Source organism: Strix uralensis, chromosome 1 (genome assembly GCF_047716275.1).
Source record: "Strix uralensis isolate ZFMK-TIS-50842 chromosome 1, bStrUra1, whole genome shotgun sequence".
Classification (NCBI taxonomy): Eukaryota; Metazoa; Chordata; class Aves; order Strigiformes; family Strigidae; genus Strix; species Strix uralensis.
The window spans coordinates 56,659,618-56,676,358 of record NC_133972.1 but is presented as its reverse complement, the minus strand read 5'-3'; the positions used below and the strand labels follow the sequence as shown (position 1 = coordinate 56,676,358).

At 34.6% G+C, this 16,741-nt stretch overlaps 1 protein-coding gene across 8 annotated transcripts in view; it reads left to right on the top strand.

Annotated features, from left to right (window-relative positions):
* CUL2 (cullin 2) overlaps window positions 1-16,741 on the top strand; it is a 52,923-nt gene that overhangs the window by 26,770 nt on the left and 9,412 nt on the right. For 7 of the 8 annotated variants that reach the window (XM_074867710.1, XM_074867720.1, XM_074867770.1 and 4 more), the window contains 12 exons: window positions 590-676; window positions 3,622-3,718; window positions 3,811-3,921; window positions 4,859-5,021; window positions 6,157-6,281; window positions 7,896-8,003; window positions 10,259-10,318; window positions 10,715-10,843; window positions 10,949-11,035; window positions 11,544-11,696; window positions 12,083-12,160; window positions 15,669-15,735. In XM_074867710.1, coding sequence (XP_074723811.1) covers window positions 590-676; window positions 3,622-3,718; window positions 3,811-3,921; window positions 4,859-5,021; window positions 6,157-6,281; window positions 7,896-8,003; window positions 10,259-10,318; window positions 10,715-10,843; window positions 10,949-11,035; window positions 11,544-11,696; window positions 12,083-12,160; window positions 15,669-15,735 — 1,265 coding nt within the window. The remainder of the gene's footprint in view (window positions 1-589; window positions 677-3,621; window positions 3,719-3,810; window positions 3,922-4,858; window positions 5,022-6,156; window positions 6,282-7,895; window positions 8,004-10,258; window positions 10,319-10,714; window positions 10,844-10,948; window positions 11,036-11,543; window positions 11,697-12,082; window positions 12,161-15,668; window positions 15,736-16,741) is intronic. The other variant, XM_074867750.1, reaches the window with a different exon arrangement.

The following is a 16,741-nucleotide window of genomic DNA, read 5'->3' as shown; positions in this document are numbered from 1 at the left end:
TATTGCTGTAATGGAAAAGGTAGGGGGAGCAGAGCCACAAATTTTGCTTTCAGATTTTATCAGTGTATTTAACTGGAATTTTAAAAATACTTCTGACTAAAATCTCAAGCACATCAACTTTTTAGAAGCTATAAACTTCTGCAATACACTGTACATTAACAATAAACTTTTTTGGTACATGAAAATAAAGAAGTACAAGTAGTGACTTGTGATTCAGCTGAACAAGATGGCTAAACTGATCTAGGAGTTTGCTGATGCCAGAAAGGAGCAGGCTGTGCTCTGTGACCTTTCTTGTGCTGAATTTGGTGCTCATCTAGTCCCTTAGTGAACCAGCTCAACTGCTAAAATGACAGCAAACCATCTTGGCTAATGTTTCTCCAGATTGGCATGATGAGTCAGTTCAGCAAAGAATTAGATGAGTGCCAAAGCAGTGCAAGAGAGATAGAGGCCTGTGACTGAGCAAAAGGGAGCAGGATTAGTCACCTTGAGCTGCGGAGAATTGTTAAATCACTTAAGCCTGTCTTGTCTGACTGCACTCCTCTTTATATAGAGTTCTGAATATAACACACTTTCTTCCCCCTCCCTCTAGCCCAAGCACTCCTCCTACAAGGCAAGCTGAATATCAACTTACGCATTTTTGTTTCAACACAACAGGAAGCCGACAAGATCTCGAATTGTGAGAAAATTCATCTATGAAATTCTTAAACAGAAATAATTTGGAAATTTTTCAGGTGCTATCTCAAATGACAGTGTGATTAGTACAGACTAACCAGGAGAGGCTTCTCTACTAAAGATAACTAACACTTTCTAACTAACTGAACCTATTCCTGTCTAAGCTGATACATTATACCATTTGTTTTGAAAGGAGAGCTATTGGGAGTTGTTATTTAAAAAGTATTCGAAACAAGCTCTTCTAGTTCACAGTGAATTCTGTAGTTACTTGGTCTCAATAGGCTATTGGTCTGACATGGCAGAACACCTCTTTTGAATGATGGAATTTTTTAAAAATAAATACAGTATTTACTATTGTACCTTAAAGTTTTATTCTAAGGGGTTATAGTAATACACTGTACAATACATGTTAAACTTCCACTGTTAGCTTTTGTCTTAAGATAGGAACAAGATAGAGTGAATATAAAACAACCCAACTTCCTTGAGCTTGTGTTTTGTAACTTTCTCCAATTTTTTTGAAAGAAGAAACTCATCATCATCTGAATTAGTGGGACTTGGGTTTCTAGTGCTTTATTTTTTTGTCCAGATTCCCCACCAAACATCATCATTCCCTTCTACCCTCCCAAGATGTCCTGTGACATCCCTGCTTCAAACTGTGTGGCAGCTGCTCTGTAGCTGTATGCATCCATATTGCTTCCTGACTACTGCCAAGAAGAAAAATATACACTTAATAGACTTTCACCTTGGTGGGGTCACCAATTTCTCTCATTTTAGTTTGGCTGATGTTCTCGTTACTACAACTTTCACAAAAATCAGCCTTGGAACTGCCGTCAAATTTTCTTGAAACTAGCCATTTGCGTTAAAAATTCGTGGGAGCAGAGTGCCATTGGTGTATATAAAAACCTGAAGATACTTCCAAAGCAGGCAGGGCCCGTTACATGCTGTGTTCCTTTTCGTCTGTCGCCTTCATGCCGTCCGAGCTGTGCTTCGAAAGCCTATATCCTCCCTTGCAGCTCTTCCATGGAGCGTCTGCCTCCTCTACTTTTACAGCTTTTACCTAATGATACATTGACCTTCAAATCCCCTGGGCCTGACCTTTGCAGCTCCCTCTCCTCCCGCATCTGCCTGGGTTGAGGTTTGTGAAGTGGCCTGTGCCCAGAGCAGAGGGGAGCTGGATCTTCATCTGTTATTGCAGTAATGCTTCCCGTGTTTGTGTCACCAGTATCTTTGCAGGTCCAGAACCCAGCATGCTAGAGGCAGACTGGACTGTCACTTGACAGAGCCCTGCCTTGTAATATGCTTAACTTGTAGTTACACATCTTCCTGCATTCACTGACATGGTGCTGTGTTCCCAGGCTGCATGCATCCTGCAGCTTACCCTGCCCGTGGGCCCCTCTGGGGTAGAGCTGGGTCCAGGCCCTGGGCTGGTGTTACACTTCTTCCCTTCTGGGACATGCTGCTGCCTCTGCTGTCCTATAACCAGACCCAGCAGAGGGGTGTTGGCAGGAATGCAGGGTGTAATTAGATGTACCCAAACCCAGATTTAGTCTGTTGGTTCAACTACTGGAGCCAGGGGAAACCTTCCTGTCTGCTAGGGGGAAAAAAAATCAGACCATCGCTGCTGGAGCAGTTACCAGTTAGGTCAGCTCATTTGTAACGGGTGACCAAGCATAAACCATACAGTGACTGCTCGTAAGCTGTTAGAAAGCTAGTTTTTTCCATCCATCATGAGCTTAAGTTTTCAAATCTTAGGACACAGTAGTATTTAAAAAAAACCCAAACATAATCAACAGTGTTGTGAACATATAACTATTGCCTGGTGTATGTAATACAACGACTTCTCGTGTGGCTGTCCTGGTAAACCTTCCGAGCTCATGGGCATCCTCTGTAGTTTTTATCAAAACCAAAATGAATGAAATCAGCAAAATTATTTCTTCCCCATTCCACCCCACCCTAGATGAGTATGTGGTAATGTTTGAGTTTGAAGTATTTTTGCTGGCTTTATTTTTTTAGTGAAGTCTGGGTAAAGTAAGAGTTTTTATTCTATATACATACATATATGTGTACATATGTATTTAAAAAAGGAAGACCTTTGAAATTGCAATGGCTGATGCTTAAGTGTAAATATACCTTTTAAAAATAATATTTTAGTCCTATTTAACACCTTAGGAGTTAAGGAGTATTGTTTACTACTTTGTAAAGCGTATGTGAAAGGTGGTCTGTTTTAGTACAACTCATGTTTTAAGAAAGTCTCTGCTGCTCTGAGTGTGGGTCTGTTATTTCCAGTCTTTGCAAAGGAGTGAACACTAATGTTTTTAGCATGCAAAACACTTGTTTTAATTACTTTTGTTTTCAACTGAATGGGACTAAAGGTAGTATTTTCTTTACTTGAACTCGCTCATTTGAAGCTAAGATTCGAATGGAAAACATAAGGTTTTCCTTTTCCAGTGTATGATTAAAAGTTGTGATGATGCATCAAGTATGTTATTTGTTCCACGTGACATCTACATTTTGAACAGTAGATATTCAGAAAATAAAATAGCATGCTTCTTAGCGTAACACTGGCAAAAATTTTTTTTTGGCAGAGGCAGGAGTATGAAGGTATTCTATTTAATAAAGGCTACAAATACAAGATGGAACTTATGTAACCTTTAATGTACTTACTTAGAGTATGTAATTTGGAATACATAGATCCTTAGCAAACGCTTGGAAATTTCATGACCTGCAAATGCTTTTGAACAGTTTATGAATTGCTATCTCAACAATTTAAATGTATAGGAGAGAAAGAAGAGTACATTTTTTATTTTGAGATTAATGTCCTTCAATTTTGCCAATTTAAGCGAAGGAATTTACTGGAAAATGTTTTCATCCAATTTTATTTCATTCAGTTATCAGATGAGTTACACTAGATACCTACATTCTCATGAATGTTTGCTTTGCCTATTTCAGTGATCGCTGTGGAGAAGACCCAAACCAGAAAGTAATCCATGGGGTTATTAACTCCTTTGTTCATGTTGAACAGTATAAGAAAAAATTCCCCCTAAAGGTAGATACACATTTCTGATTTATGTTTTTAATTTTGAATGTTAATTTGGTATATGCATTATTTGTCCTTTTAAAAAAAATTCTCCCTTTTAGTTTTATCAGGAAATTTTTGAGTGTCCTTTTCTGAATGAAACAGGGGAGTATTATAAACAAGAAGCTTCAAATTTATTGCAAGAGTCAAATTGCTCACAATACATGGAGAAGGTAAGAGATTCTTCTGTACACCTGCAATAACTAAAATCTAATTTTAATTTACTGATGATACATGTTTTCCTGTACAGTTCCCATAGTTATTCTTTCTTGTATGCTTTCATGCAGTTTAGATTGTACTTTTTAGTGGCATGGGTAGTCTGAACATAAACTACAAACCTTGCCTATACAAGACTGGGAGTCAGTCCTTGATGCTATACTGTTTGCACTAACAAGATAGAGGAGTTGAGGAGAAGGCTGTGAGATTGCTTTTAACCATAAGAAGCATAAGCAAATGGTCACACACCTGAGGTGAAATTCAGGAACAGGCTAAGGCTTCAATTAAACCAAAAGAAATGCAGGTTTGTTTTGTCTACCATTAGCAGGCTGTAGCTGCACTACCCTCCCTAGGCTCCCCTCATGTTCACTGGATAGAAGTACTTTTATGTCAGTATTCATATGACTTATTTTATGATAATGCTTATTTCCTTCATTGAAGTTATAAAGAGAGTTTTTATTAATAGCTCAGATGTACTCCTGTACCTTTTGAACAGATGTTTGCGTACGAGCCGATGAGTTTGGAACAGTAAAGTGATTCTTACATAATTAGGTATTGTGGTAAAACTTAGAAGGAATAAGAAATGTGGTATGAGAAGTTGGGGAAGACTGGACACAAAGTTGAAGGGAAGATGAAGTTTTGAGAACTGCTGAGTGCTGTTAAACATCTAGTAGTGATTGAGCTTAGTCAGTACTCAGAGTAGAAGATTGTATTAATTCAGCAATAGCCTGATTCAGAAGAGCAAATTCAGTTTTTCAGCATCCCAGACAAGTTATTTTTTAAGTGTGTTACTTATTTGTGTCTCTCATTCTACATACGTACACTGTTGTATATTCATGGTTTTATATTGGTTGTTAGTATTTCATTAGCAATCAGCTGACAACTTGTCTGTAGGTTTTAGGTAGATTAAAAGATGAAGAAATGCGGTGTCGGAAATACTTGCATCCCAGCTCATATGGCAAAGTGATTCATGAATGCCAGCAGAGAATGGTAGCTGATCACTTGCAGTTTCTACATGCAGAATGTCACAATATTATCAGACAAGAGAAAAGAAGTGGTAAGTCTCAATGGTCACAAAAAGCGTGAAGTGGTTTTTGGTTTATTCATTCAGCATTGCAACTTATTATCTTTATTCAGTGACCTTCTATGCGCTTAAGCATTTTCAACTAATACATGTTACTTATCTAGGAAGCTCAATTAAACCCTGAATGACTTTTTTCTTTTACCATGTAATTCATATTCATTCTTCCAAATATATAGTCAAAACCTTCTTTTTACTGTTAACAACCCTTCTTTCGGCCAGTACTCTTTCTCTTTCTTTGTCTTAGCTTAAAAACACACTGAAGTCCTGTGTCCTGTAGAATTGATCATATTTTATGCTTGTGTTTTCATTTGTAAACCAATGGTTCTGTCATTACAGACTTCATCATCATTTGACAGGTCAGGATTATAAAATATTTTGGCTTCTTTTCATAGCCACTTTTTATTGTCCTGAATCTTTTGTGACCTCTCTTCTGAAATCCTTTTTACAGAAGCAGATGCTCTTATAGTTATATTCCCTGCCTGACTAAAAAAATTATGCTTCCTGATGACTACATGGCTCTTGAAAAAATGCTTGTTCTTGCATGGAAGATGGTATTTATTATGTGAAACAAATTATTTTTCACAGTCAAATTGTTTCTAATTCGGTTTCCAGAGTTTTGCAAATTTGATCAGCTTGGATCCTTTTTTTGAAAAAAAAGTCATAAAAATATCAGTTGCTTATTTACAGCTTTTCTAACCTGAGAAAAATTTTAAGCCACCGCTGGAGGAAAATAAAAAGTCAAGAAGATATCTAAACTGATTTTAGTCGGTTGCAGCTAAGGGAGATTTAGGGAGGCCAAGGATTAAAATAAACTGGCACAACACTTTTCCATTCTAGGCCACTTCTACTCTTGGAATCTCTCCTAAATAAGCAGTATTGGAAGAGCGAGGTAGTCACAATGGCAGTACTCAGTAAATACTGATATTAGCCCTATTCTTTCCTTTTTTTTCTTTTGTCAGTGATCCAGTGTATGTTAATTTTTTTTTTTTCAAAACAGTTGGTCTTGTTTCAGTCTTTGAAAAGTTCTGTGTGAGATTATGATACTATATTAAGTGTTGATTTCTTAGTGTTTCTAAGCATATTCTATAAAAATGTATCTCTGTTTCAGACATGGCAAATATGTATACTCTACTTCGTGCTGTGTCAAGTGGTTTACCTCATATGATTCAGGAACTACAAAACCATATCCATGATGAGGGCCTTAGAGCAACCAGCAATCTTTCTCAGGAAAATGTGAGTTTCCTCAGGCAGCTGAAATTACCTATTTGATTAACATTCCTGATTAAATGTTTACCCTTTTCTTTTTAGTCTATTCTGTTTTTTTTAATTTTGTCTATATGAAATTGGTTTGGAACATTATGGATAAATTGTAACTTCTAATCAGCACGCTTAGCTGTGCAACACATATCTATCCTGAGAGTTGATTGTTGTGATCTAACCAGAAACAACTACAGCTAGATATTTCTCATTGTTGTTTGTTTAATGCTGTCATGGCAAGTAGGTCCTTTTGTTCCATGTATGTATCTTTTTTTCTGAATTTCTCTAAGTCAGTGGCATTTGCCATTCTGGTACGTTAGGAACTAGTGGTTCCTTTTAGTTTAATTAAGTGTTATTTGTAAAGGCCTGACATTCTGTCCTGATTTCATTGTGGTGTTTTTCACTAATAGCTTTGTAGTCTCATATTTTCATGTAATTTCTGAAAATAGTGTAGCTTAATTATTTTACTAAAGTGTGTTAAACTTTTTTCAGTTCATACGTATTGAAATGACTCAATTCCATTTTTGTTCCTCTAAGAGCATTGCTGTTCAGAAACAAACAAACTTTTGTTTGGCATTATATTTGTACATGTATACATCTTGCTGTCTAGATCTGTGCTCACTTCAGGATGGTGACTTTAGCCACCCAGTGTATCTGTCTAGAACAATACATAGATACAAACTGTTGTACATTCACTCTTTTATTGACTGCATGGGAGCGCTTACTCTTCCGTAACTCCTGTGTGCATACTGAAAATGGGTTGAAGTCTTTAGTAGTATAGTTTGCTTTCAAAATATTTTTAGGTTTATTGAGCTTGTTCTTTCAAACTAATAGTGTCTACACAGGGAAATGAATGCAGAGCCATGAGGGTGCTGAAAATTCACAACCTTATGTAGATAAATTCAAAATGTGAAATACTTGCTCCGCTGTGTAGATTAAGTACTTCGTCATCAAAACATTTTTAATGTGTGACCTGAGAATGCACTTGGGGAGTCCCATGATGCAGCCAGTGCATTTCACACTGTTGCATTGCTGCCTGCCAGCTTGTCTGCATAGGGACTCCTGTAATTCATATCAGTCATTTCTATACAAAATGTTCTGCTGAAATGTGGCACACTTAATTTGATCGGTAACTGTCCTGTGTAGGAAAATTCAAATGGTTCAATAAGGTTTTCTGTCTGTGAAGTCATTGTGTAGGAAAAGCAGCAGTTTACTTATTTCAGTAGCTTTTCAGCTTGATTGCTGTATTTACGTGTTAGCATTAATGATTTTTGAAAGGACTAGTAAAGGATTTTAGGGTGTGATGGAAAAACGTTAGACAGCATGAGAGCAGTATAGACTCAAATCTGTGTTTGGTAGCAGGACTGTATATGTAGCCGTAGACTTTTTATTTCTGAAACGTGCTCAAGCACAGTAGTGTAAGAGTACAACACTGCAGAATCCATACTTTCAAAGACTTAATCACTATGATTTTGACTTTTATCAAACAGAATAATTAGGAAAACAAGCACAACTAATGGAGATATGTTTTTGTGTAGATAATACTACTTTCCTCCTTAACTTGCTTTCTGTTTTATCTGCCTTTTTTAGATGCCAACTCAGTTTGTGGAGTCAGTTTTGGAAGTACATAGTAAATTCGTTCAACTCATCAACACTGTTTTGAATGGTGATCAACACTTTATGAGTGCACTTGACAAGGTAACTTTTACTTAAGTGAAAAAAGCATTGGAAAACAAAATGTGGGACCCTGTTTCAGGCTCACCAGAATTCTTCAGGACATCAACATATGTTCAAAGATAGAGTTCTTATGCAGTTTTTCTAGTTTAGGAATGCAATGGAACAAAAGGCAATTCAGTGTTAGGGGAAAATATATGTACAAAGGAAACAACTTTAATACTTAACTGTTTTTGGAAAAAAAGACCTTTTCATCAGAATTCAAAAGACAAAAATAGAGCTGACCCATTTAATGTAAATTTAAGTGCAGATAATAACTAGAAAAATTGTGGGTTTTGGGAAGTTTGTTAACTCTTACATGCATTTGAACTTGAATGTGCTTGCTGTCATAATGTTTAAATTCTGCATGCTGATAGTATTACTTACACAGAAGCTTTGCTTAGATTTTTCAAGTTGACTACAAAGAATATCTGAAAACTTACATATACTTCAATCACTGTCACAATAGCTAACTTTTTCCAGGAGAAAACTGCACTTAAATAAGCCTGTTCAGGGAAAGAGGCTTGCTGTTCTTTTCTCTGAAATGCATAGCCATGAAGGTATAACAGTTCTAATTGTTATAATTTTTATTATTGTTAGTGACTAACCTTATTGTTCTTGTTGTTATTATTATTAAATTGTGTAAAACATGCTTGGGCTCTTGAGGGATTGAGTGGCTTCTCCTCAAAAAAGAAGTACATTTTATCTAGTCTGTTAATTTCCCACTCTTTCCCGTATCTCCTTGTATCTTTTTCCTAGGGAGTGCACTTACTACTTTCCTATCCATAATTTCCTGTCACAGGATGCATGTATACATTTCATTGCTCTTTTGTGGTGTTTACAGTAATCGCAGTTTGTTGTTAGGGTCATAGTCTAAGACTTGATAATTTTTAGCCAAGGTTAATCTGGTAAGACATAGTGATGAAGATACCAGTGATAATATCAATTGTAGTTATCCATCTGTATTTGTGATATTGAGAAAATAATTACTTAGTATTTTAAAACAAATACTTATTTCAGTACCCTAATACATTTCTGTCTCAATTGCAATTAATGTCATGTACCAGAAGGTGGAGTAATATGAGATTGACAACTACATTTGCTGGCACATAGGCAATGTACTTTTTCCTTAAATACATCAATTCTTCACTTCAATGATCTTTATTATAATAAATATTTAGAATCTTAATCTGCTGTCAGTTTTTCATGGTGGATATTAAAATTACTATTGTTGCCTCCAGTATTATTGCAAAAGAGTGTTCTAAGCTTCAAAGAGTTTTGTAGTCATGCATTCCTTTCTTACAGGGATTCTAGGGACCTATTATCAAATATTGGAATGTTGAAGCATTGTACAAAAGAGTTTCTTGTCAGTTTTTCTTTATGATAATAACAATAATAATGTTTTCCTTCCGTAGAAGGAAATATAATTCCTAGGAACTACAGTCATGCAATATTTGTGGTTCAGTATTAGTTTAAATTGTTCATTTGAATGTGGTATGTAGTTTAGAAACTAATCTTGACGATTCTGATATGTTTGTTGACAATTTACCTTTTTTTAAATTCACTTTTTACTTTAAATTTACTTTTAATGTTTTTTAAAATTTACTTTTATTTCCAATTCTAAACTGGCGTTATCTCTTTCCTTTTCTTTTTCATCATGTTCAGGTTTTCTTTGGCTGCTCTATGTTTTCTGTACAGCTCTGCTTCGAATTTCCACTTTCAACAATATTTTTTTTCCTCTTTATCAAAAAATCCAACAGTGAAAAGATCTTTCCTTTCTTACTGTTGTGAGCACACCATGTATGTTTTTCAGCTCAAGATACATGCTGTTGATGTGCTGCTGCTCAAATCTACTTTATCTGCAATTATTCATCAGTTTCTTTCCATCCATACTTTTGGACCATACATATTGCTGTATACCAAAATCTTCATACTTTTACATTTAAGTTTCTAATTAGAACTTTATTTTTCTCCTTCTTTCTGCAGTTAACTTCTGTTCCTCTACCCTTTCTACTTTTACTTAAATCTCAACAAAAATGTTCAACACACAAGTTCTCACAAAGCAGTAATTCAAACTCTTTTACTCATTGTTTCTTTTTTGATCCCTTTTTGTGTAGTTCAGTTTTACAGGGTCTCGGATGGTCTTTGCCCTGAACGTGTTTTTTATTTCTTCAAATTTCATGAAAGAAAAAGTTTTAAGTCATTTACATTTTTTCTCTTTGCTCTGTGTTCTTATGTAGGCTTTGACATCAGTAGTTAACTATAGGGAGCCCAAGTCAATCTGCAAAGCACCTGAGTTGGTAAGTGATATATTTTATTACTGTAGAAAGTAGTAATACTTTTTTATAATTGTCAAATGAATTGGCATAGGGTTCATCACATGACTATCCATTTCTCACACTGAGTCAGCCTCAGGTGTGTATTTCAGTAGTAGTAAATAACGTAACCTGCACACGCATTTTGTGGTTGTGCAAAATTGGTGCAGTTGTAACTTTTGATGCAGAATTTATATTTTCTGTGGATGTAGTATGTATTGTTCACCTGTGAATGCAGCCCTTGTAATAGAACGTGAGAGTGTAGGCTGTGACTTATTTCATGCTTTAACTTTTGTGTAGAAGTTTGGAATACCTTGGCATACATTTGTTCTCAAGCTTGACGAGTAGGTTTGGGCTTGTTTTTTCTTTTTTTAACTTGAGCTGGCCAAGTACTGTGACAACTTGTTGAAGAAATCAGCAAAAGGAATGACAGAGAATGAAGTAGAAGACAAACTTACAAGTTTCATTACTGTTTTCAAATACATTGATGACAAAGATGTGTTCCAAAAGGTAACTTTTGATATTCAATAAATGTTAAAATGTTACATTTAAAGTATACTTGAAGAATGTGCTTATGCTTTTAAAAATCCTCATATCTGATTTTTTTTAATGCAGTTCTATGCCAGAATGTTGGCAAAAAGATTAATTCATGGTTTGTCTATGTCTATGGATTCTGAAGAGGCCATGATTAATAAACTAAAGGTAATGTAATATTCTTCTGATGCGGAATAAACAAACATAGGAGTATGTAATGTTGAGAGGGAGCAGCAGAGGGTGTCAGAGATAACTTAGCAGTCAGTAGATCTTGTTTCTAATAGCTGAAGGGAAAAACTAATTTCTTGGTAGTCTGTGAAAGACATATGGCCAAGCATCACCTAGGCATTTGAGATTTTTATGAGGTTTTTGGTAGTTTTATTAAGTGTGTTCAAATAATTCATAATTACATTATAAAAGTACCAAGGACTTTCAAAAACTAGCTCTATCTTTCAATTTTATAAAACAGCACTGTTCATATAAATCAATGTATAGAAAGTGAAACTAAGATAAAAATCATAATTTTCTTTTGTAATGTTTGTTTTCTATTGTAGCTAGTGTTCTCCGTAAATGTTATAACACATATTCTGACTACATTTTCATATTTTAGTAGTGAATATGCATGATTTATAAGTACTGTTTTCACTGTGAAACCTGTTACAATATTTCTTCACAGCAAGCCTGTGGTTATGAATTTACCAGCAAGCTCCATCGAATGTATACAGACATGAGTGTTAGTGCTGATCTCAACAATAAATTCAACAACTTTATCAAAAACCAGGACACGATTATAGATTTGGGAATTAGCTTTCAGATATATGTTCTACAGGTACTAATGTATGTTTATTACTATTGAGTTATTTGTACTTAATTTTTATGTTTCAATAACAAGTGAACAATTTTTCTGACTATGAATACTTCTCATATGGAAACGGACACCTTGTGATCATTGTGAAATAATTTATTTTCCTAGCATTTCTTGTTAAAATTAACCTGCTAGCACACTAAACAACAGTGATGTAAAATGCCTTGTTCTTGTCTTGAATTAATACTTTAGTGGGGCGTGCATAACGAGCAGTAAAAACTGAGCAGTAAAACTTCTGGTATAAATTGAATGTCTTACAACATAATATACACTATAGATCTGTTTAATAGTGTTATTTTTTCTTAATGTAATGAAAATGTTAATGCTTTTATTTTTCCCAATACCTTTAGGCTGGTGCATGGCCTCTAACTCAGGCTCCTTCTTCTACATTTGCAATTCCTCAGGAACTGGAAAAAAGTGTACAGATGGTAGGTTAGTAGGGGGCTTCTTGTAAACATGTGGAAAATGTAAAATAACTCCAAATAAAAGATCATCACTCTAACAGAGAAAAACCTGAGCTGCTTCATTTTGCTTGTAAATCATGGCTATCTTGTTTCCAGTCCATATGAGATTTGGAAGGGTCACCCAAATGACATACTGAATTTATGTATGTATTGCATAGCTTTTCTTTATTTTTCACATCTCTCTTCCACACTTCGTGATTAATGAGGGAGATACTAATAAATACAATCAGATGAACTGCATTGATTCTTAGCTTTAAAACCAATTCCTGATATTTAGAGAAAAGAAGATTTTGTTTCTAAGACTAGATCTGAACAGATTTAATAGCAGATTAGAATGCAGACACAGGTTTCTTGTCCCATGTTTCATAGGAGCCATTCAAAATCAGGCTTTGTGGAAACTTCTTTTTATGAATTCTCAAAGCAGTAAAGGTTTTACTTTGGCGAGTAAATTATGTTATTATTTCTGCTTTGTAGAGGTGGAATATTTTATTACTTTTGATTATATTGACTATAATATTGACTATATTACTATATTTGATTATATTACTGTGTTCTAAATATTACCTGTACAATGTTTGTGTTAAAATACAGAATATATGTGTCGATCTCTGCTAAAGTGTATTTAATGGTGAAGTACATTTTAGGCAATAAAAATTTCATATTACTGGACACAACAGATTTTTTTTAAGCAGGCTTATACCTTAAATTGCTATCTGATGTAAATTACAATGGCAAATGTCTGTTCCTGCAGTGAAGGAAGAATTTTCATGTATTACTACTAAATATTAGAACAATTTACTCTGCTTTTATTTCCACTGTATTAAGTGGCACTTGATTTTAACAATGTAATAGTTTCCAACCCATCCTGTGGAACCACAGAAGGTGATTGTTGACATTTTGCTGGGTTTTATGGGCTTAAAATAGGAGTATTGTCAATTGTGCCTCATTGGAAAATTGTTATGGAGTTGTGTATCAGAAGCAGCTCAGAGTCTGGGTTGCTTGCCTAACCTCACTGTTTTGCCAGTTTCAAGGAGCAAACTTATTCATGTGTCACCTAGCTAGAATTAATGCTCTAAATTATACTCATAATTCCCTGAGGAAACAGAACATGACCTTGGGGAGTCTTTGAAAAATTGGCAATGTCTGTCTCTACTATCAAGTTTGATCATTTGACCCATGAAGAGAGAGTTCTCTCAGGATTCTGGCTGGGATTTAGAAGGAAAAAAAGCATTTTGCAGTTGCACTCCAAAGTATGGGAATACCTCTGTAACTGGGCAAGCTGTTTAGCAGCTTTTCAGGCTCAAAGACTGATGGAGCTTCCTATAAATGTGTATTTATTTGAATGGAATACAAATACTGGTTTTCATACTATGTAATCTTGTGGGTGGAGAAACACCTGATTCTTAAAGAGGTCAAAAGTCCCCCTTTTTGTATTTTCCTTTGATGTTAATCAGAGTTGCCAGACCAAATCAGAGTAAGCCAGATTGATGTGTACACAGTGTGGCTACGTGGGGTTTAGGGAGGTTTGATCCCATTTTAAGGAAAGGTTTTTTGAATTTGCTTAAGTTTTTCTCATTCCCAGAAAGTAGTTAGACCTCAAATTAGGATTGGTCTGCAAGTCACGCTTTCGTGATTATTCCAGATAAGAAGTATGAGAGCAAAATTTCTGATTTTTTTCTTTTTTTTTTCAAAAAGAAGCTTAAATACTAAAACTAAGGTAATGAAGGTTTAGCAGGCACTTGCCAGTACGTGCAGTCTGATTTGTTCCTCTTGGCTATAGGGGATTAAGGTCAGATTTATATTTTAATTTTTCTGTTGGCTTTTCAGCCAAATTTCAGTTATTTTCAGAGGACATCCAAGAGGATGCTGTAGCTACTAAAATTCTACTAAAAATCCCCATTTTTGTAGTCCTCCTTACAAGCACAATGATCATAGTCTGATATTACATATGTTAAAATAAAATATTGATTTTTACAAGCCTTGCCATAAACTTCACTTTAGTCTTTGCAGAAATTCTTCTTTTCCTTCCTGTCAGATTAACTTTTCTGTATCAGTTTAGCCCACAGAATAAGCAAGCTAGAAGCCATGTCTTCAAAAGGTTTTTTAAATATTCTGGAATACTTTTAATTGTTCTTCAAAATCCAGTGCTTCCTTTTGTTTCCTAGGGCTTTTTCTTATTCTCTTTCCATTGCTTGCAAGTTTCCAGGAATGGCAGGATTGATGATATATTTTCATATATAATATGAAAATAAGATGATTTTGCTGCTTCTCTGTAAATTTGATTTTTCTTATCACAGTCCACAGGTCATTTATGCTCTTCCTTCTCTTATTCTCTGTTGGTGAAATTAACATTTAAATGTACATAAATATAGCTTTGAAAGAATCTTCTAGGAATTGCATTCCTAGAGTCCTCTGGAAAGTGGTCTCATTTACAGTAGCCAGACTTGTGCAATTTAGTGCCTGATTTCAAACTGCATAGCTAATTTTCACTTGCACAAAACCAAAAGAAGAGAGGAATTTTTAAGTTGCTTTTAAGGCCTTTTCTTGTTTAGAGGTTTTGGGGGTTTTTTTTGTATTCCTGTTCTGCTATATATTTGTGTCTTTGTATAATTTAAATATCAGGAAAAAATACTTTTCCAGAATGATTGATGTAGCACTTCTCATAATGACAAGAAATTAATGTAAAAATCAAACTAAATCATAATTCTTTGTGAAAATAGGTTTTGGAAGGTTTCAACAGAAATTCGAGGATCTGTACTCACTTCTTGATTCTGAGATGTTTGCAAACTGTGTAGTTGTGTCTAGCATGAAACCCATACTGGAAGGTGGTAAAAACTGTGCCCATTTTCAAGCATGCTGGTTTGGGATTGCTCCTAGAAATATGTTCAGGAATGTAAGATGAGATTTGTCATGAAAATCAATGTGTGAAATACCTGTTAAGTAAAAGTTTATGTTTTTTGAAGGATGTTGTTAAAAAACAATCAGTAAAATGGATTTTCTGAATTGATTTTAAATAGGACATCAAAGCCATAGAATATAGAATGGTTTCATCAAGGTGAAAAAATAAAAATAGACATGTTTTTATATGGAATTGGAAGGAACAAAATAGTAAAACCTAACAAGATTGATAGCTAAAACCTCCTAGAAATTCTTTTAAATTCAGTAGAGTTGATACTTGTTCGGAACACTCTTTAACTACAGTATTTTATGCTTTGAGAGTATGAATGTGTCAACGGTCTTTTTGGCTTAGTCATCAAGTGATATGTTAATATGTTCAAGTAGTTCAGTAAATGACTGATGTTCAGTCATCACCCATCTTCTAAAGGAAAATGCAGTCATGAATTGGTCTGCAATGTTTGTGTCCAGTATGGTGAATCTAAAACCAGTATTTCTTCACTGGGGTGGTAGTGTGATAATAAACTATTGTGAGTAGTTATATGTGTGACTAATTGAAGTTCATTTTGTTTTGCAGTTTGAATTATTTTACAGTCAGCATTTTAGTGGAAGGAAGCTTACTTGGTTACATTATCTTTGTACAGGTAAAAATAAGTGCTTTGCTAAACTTATGCTTTATACAACTGACAATTACTTGTGAAAAGTCCTTTTCAAATGGCAACAGACTTTGGAGTTGGAACATTATGTTGCATTGAAAGTCAGCTGACTTACTTTGCATTTTAAATTAATTTAATATTTGCTGCTTAGTGTTTAAAAAATTCATGTTTTGTAAATTTGCATGTGTTATCTGTGATTTATTTAAATCCAAGTAAAACTAGAGTTGTACATTCTTAACTACAAAACAGCACTGCAGAACTGCTGAAGTTACTAACAATTGCCTGGAATTGTTTCTGCAGTATCAGATACCCCCTAGCTGAATATGAAATAGTATAATATGCATTCCTAAAATTATTTTACTCGGATATGTAAGTATCTCTGTAAATACATATATATATTTACTTATGTTTGTATTTACTATATAGAAATATACGTTAAAAAACATCTTAGAAGAGATAAAATTGTAACTTAGTTTAGTACGTAGCAGTCAATCGTATTTTATTTCAAGTGCTTTCAGTATCAGGCTTTAATGACTGAGCACCACAACGTATTACATGGAGGTGAAAACCAGACTAGCATACGGTATAATATGATGAAAATTTAGTTCTGGTAGTAGAAGGTTGCCATTAACTCATTCTCACCTTCACACAGAAAATCTAAATTTGCTTTCGGGCAGATTTCTTCAGTGCTTTTTTTTTTTTTTTTAAATTTCAGGGGAATTTAAAGAATATAAAAATATTGTGAAAAATTTTTAGTGGACAAGTCTTTTATTTTGTTTTTAAGTCCTTCCTTGGAAACACTTTCCTGTAATCACTATTCTGTGATTCTGTGTAAGCTATTACTATTTGAAGTTTATGCATTGCAATGCATTGAGGCTATTTGGAATTTCCTTTTTTTATTTAAATTCGACACTCTAGGTTTCCTTTTTTATTGAAAACAGTATTGTTGTAGTATTCATAGTTAATCAGAGGGAGTTTTGTTGCACACCTCATT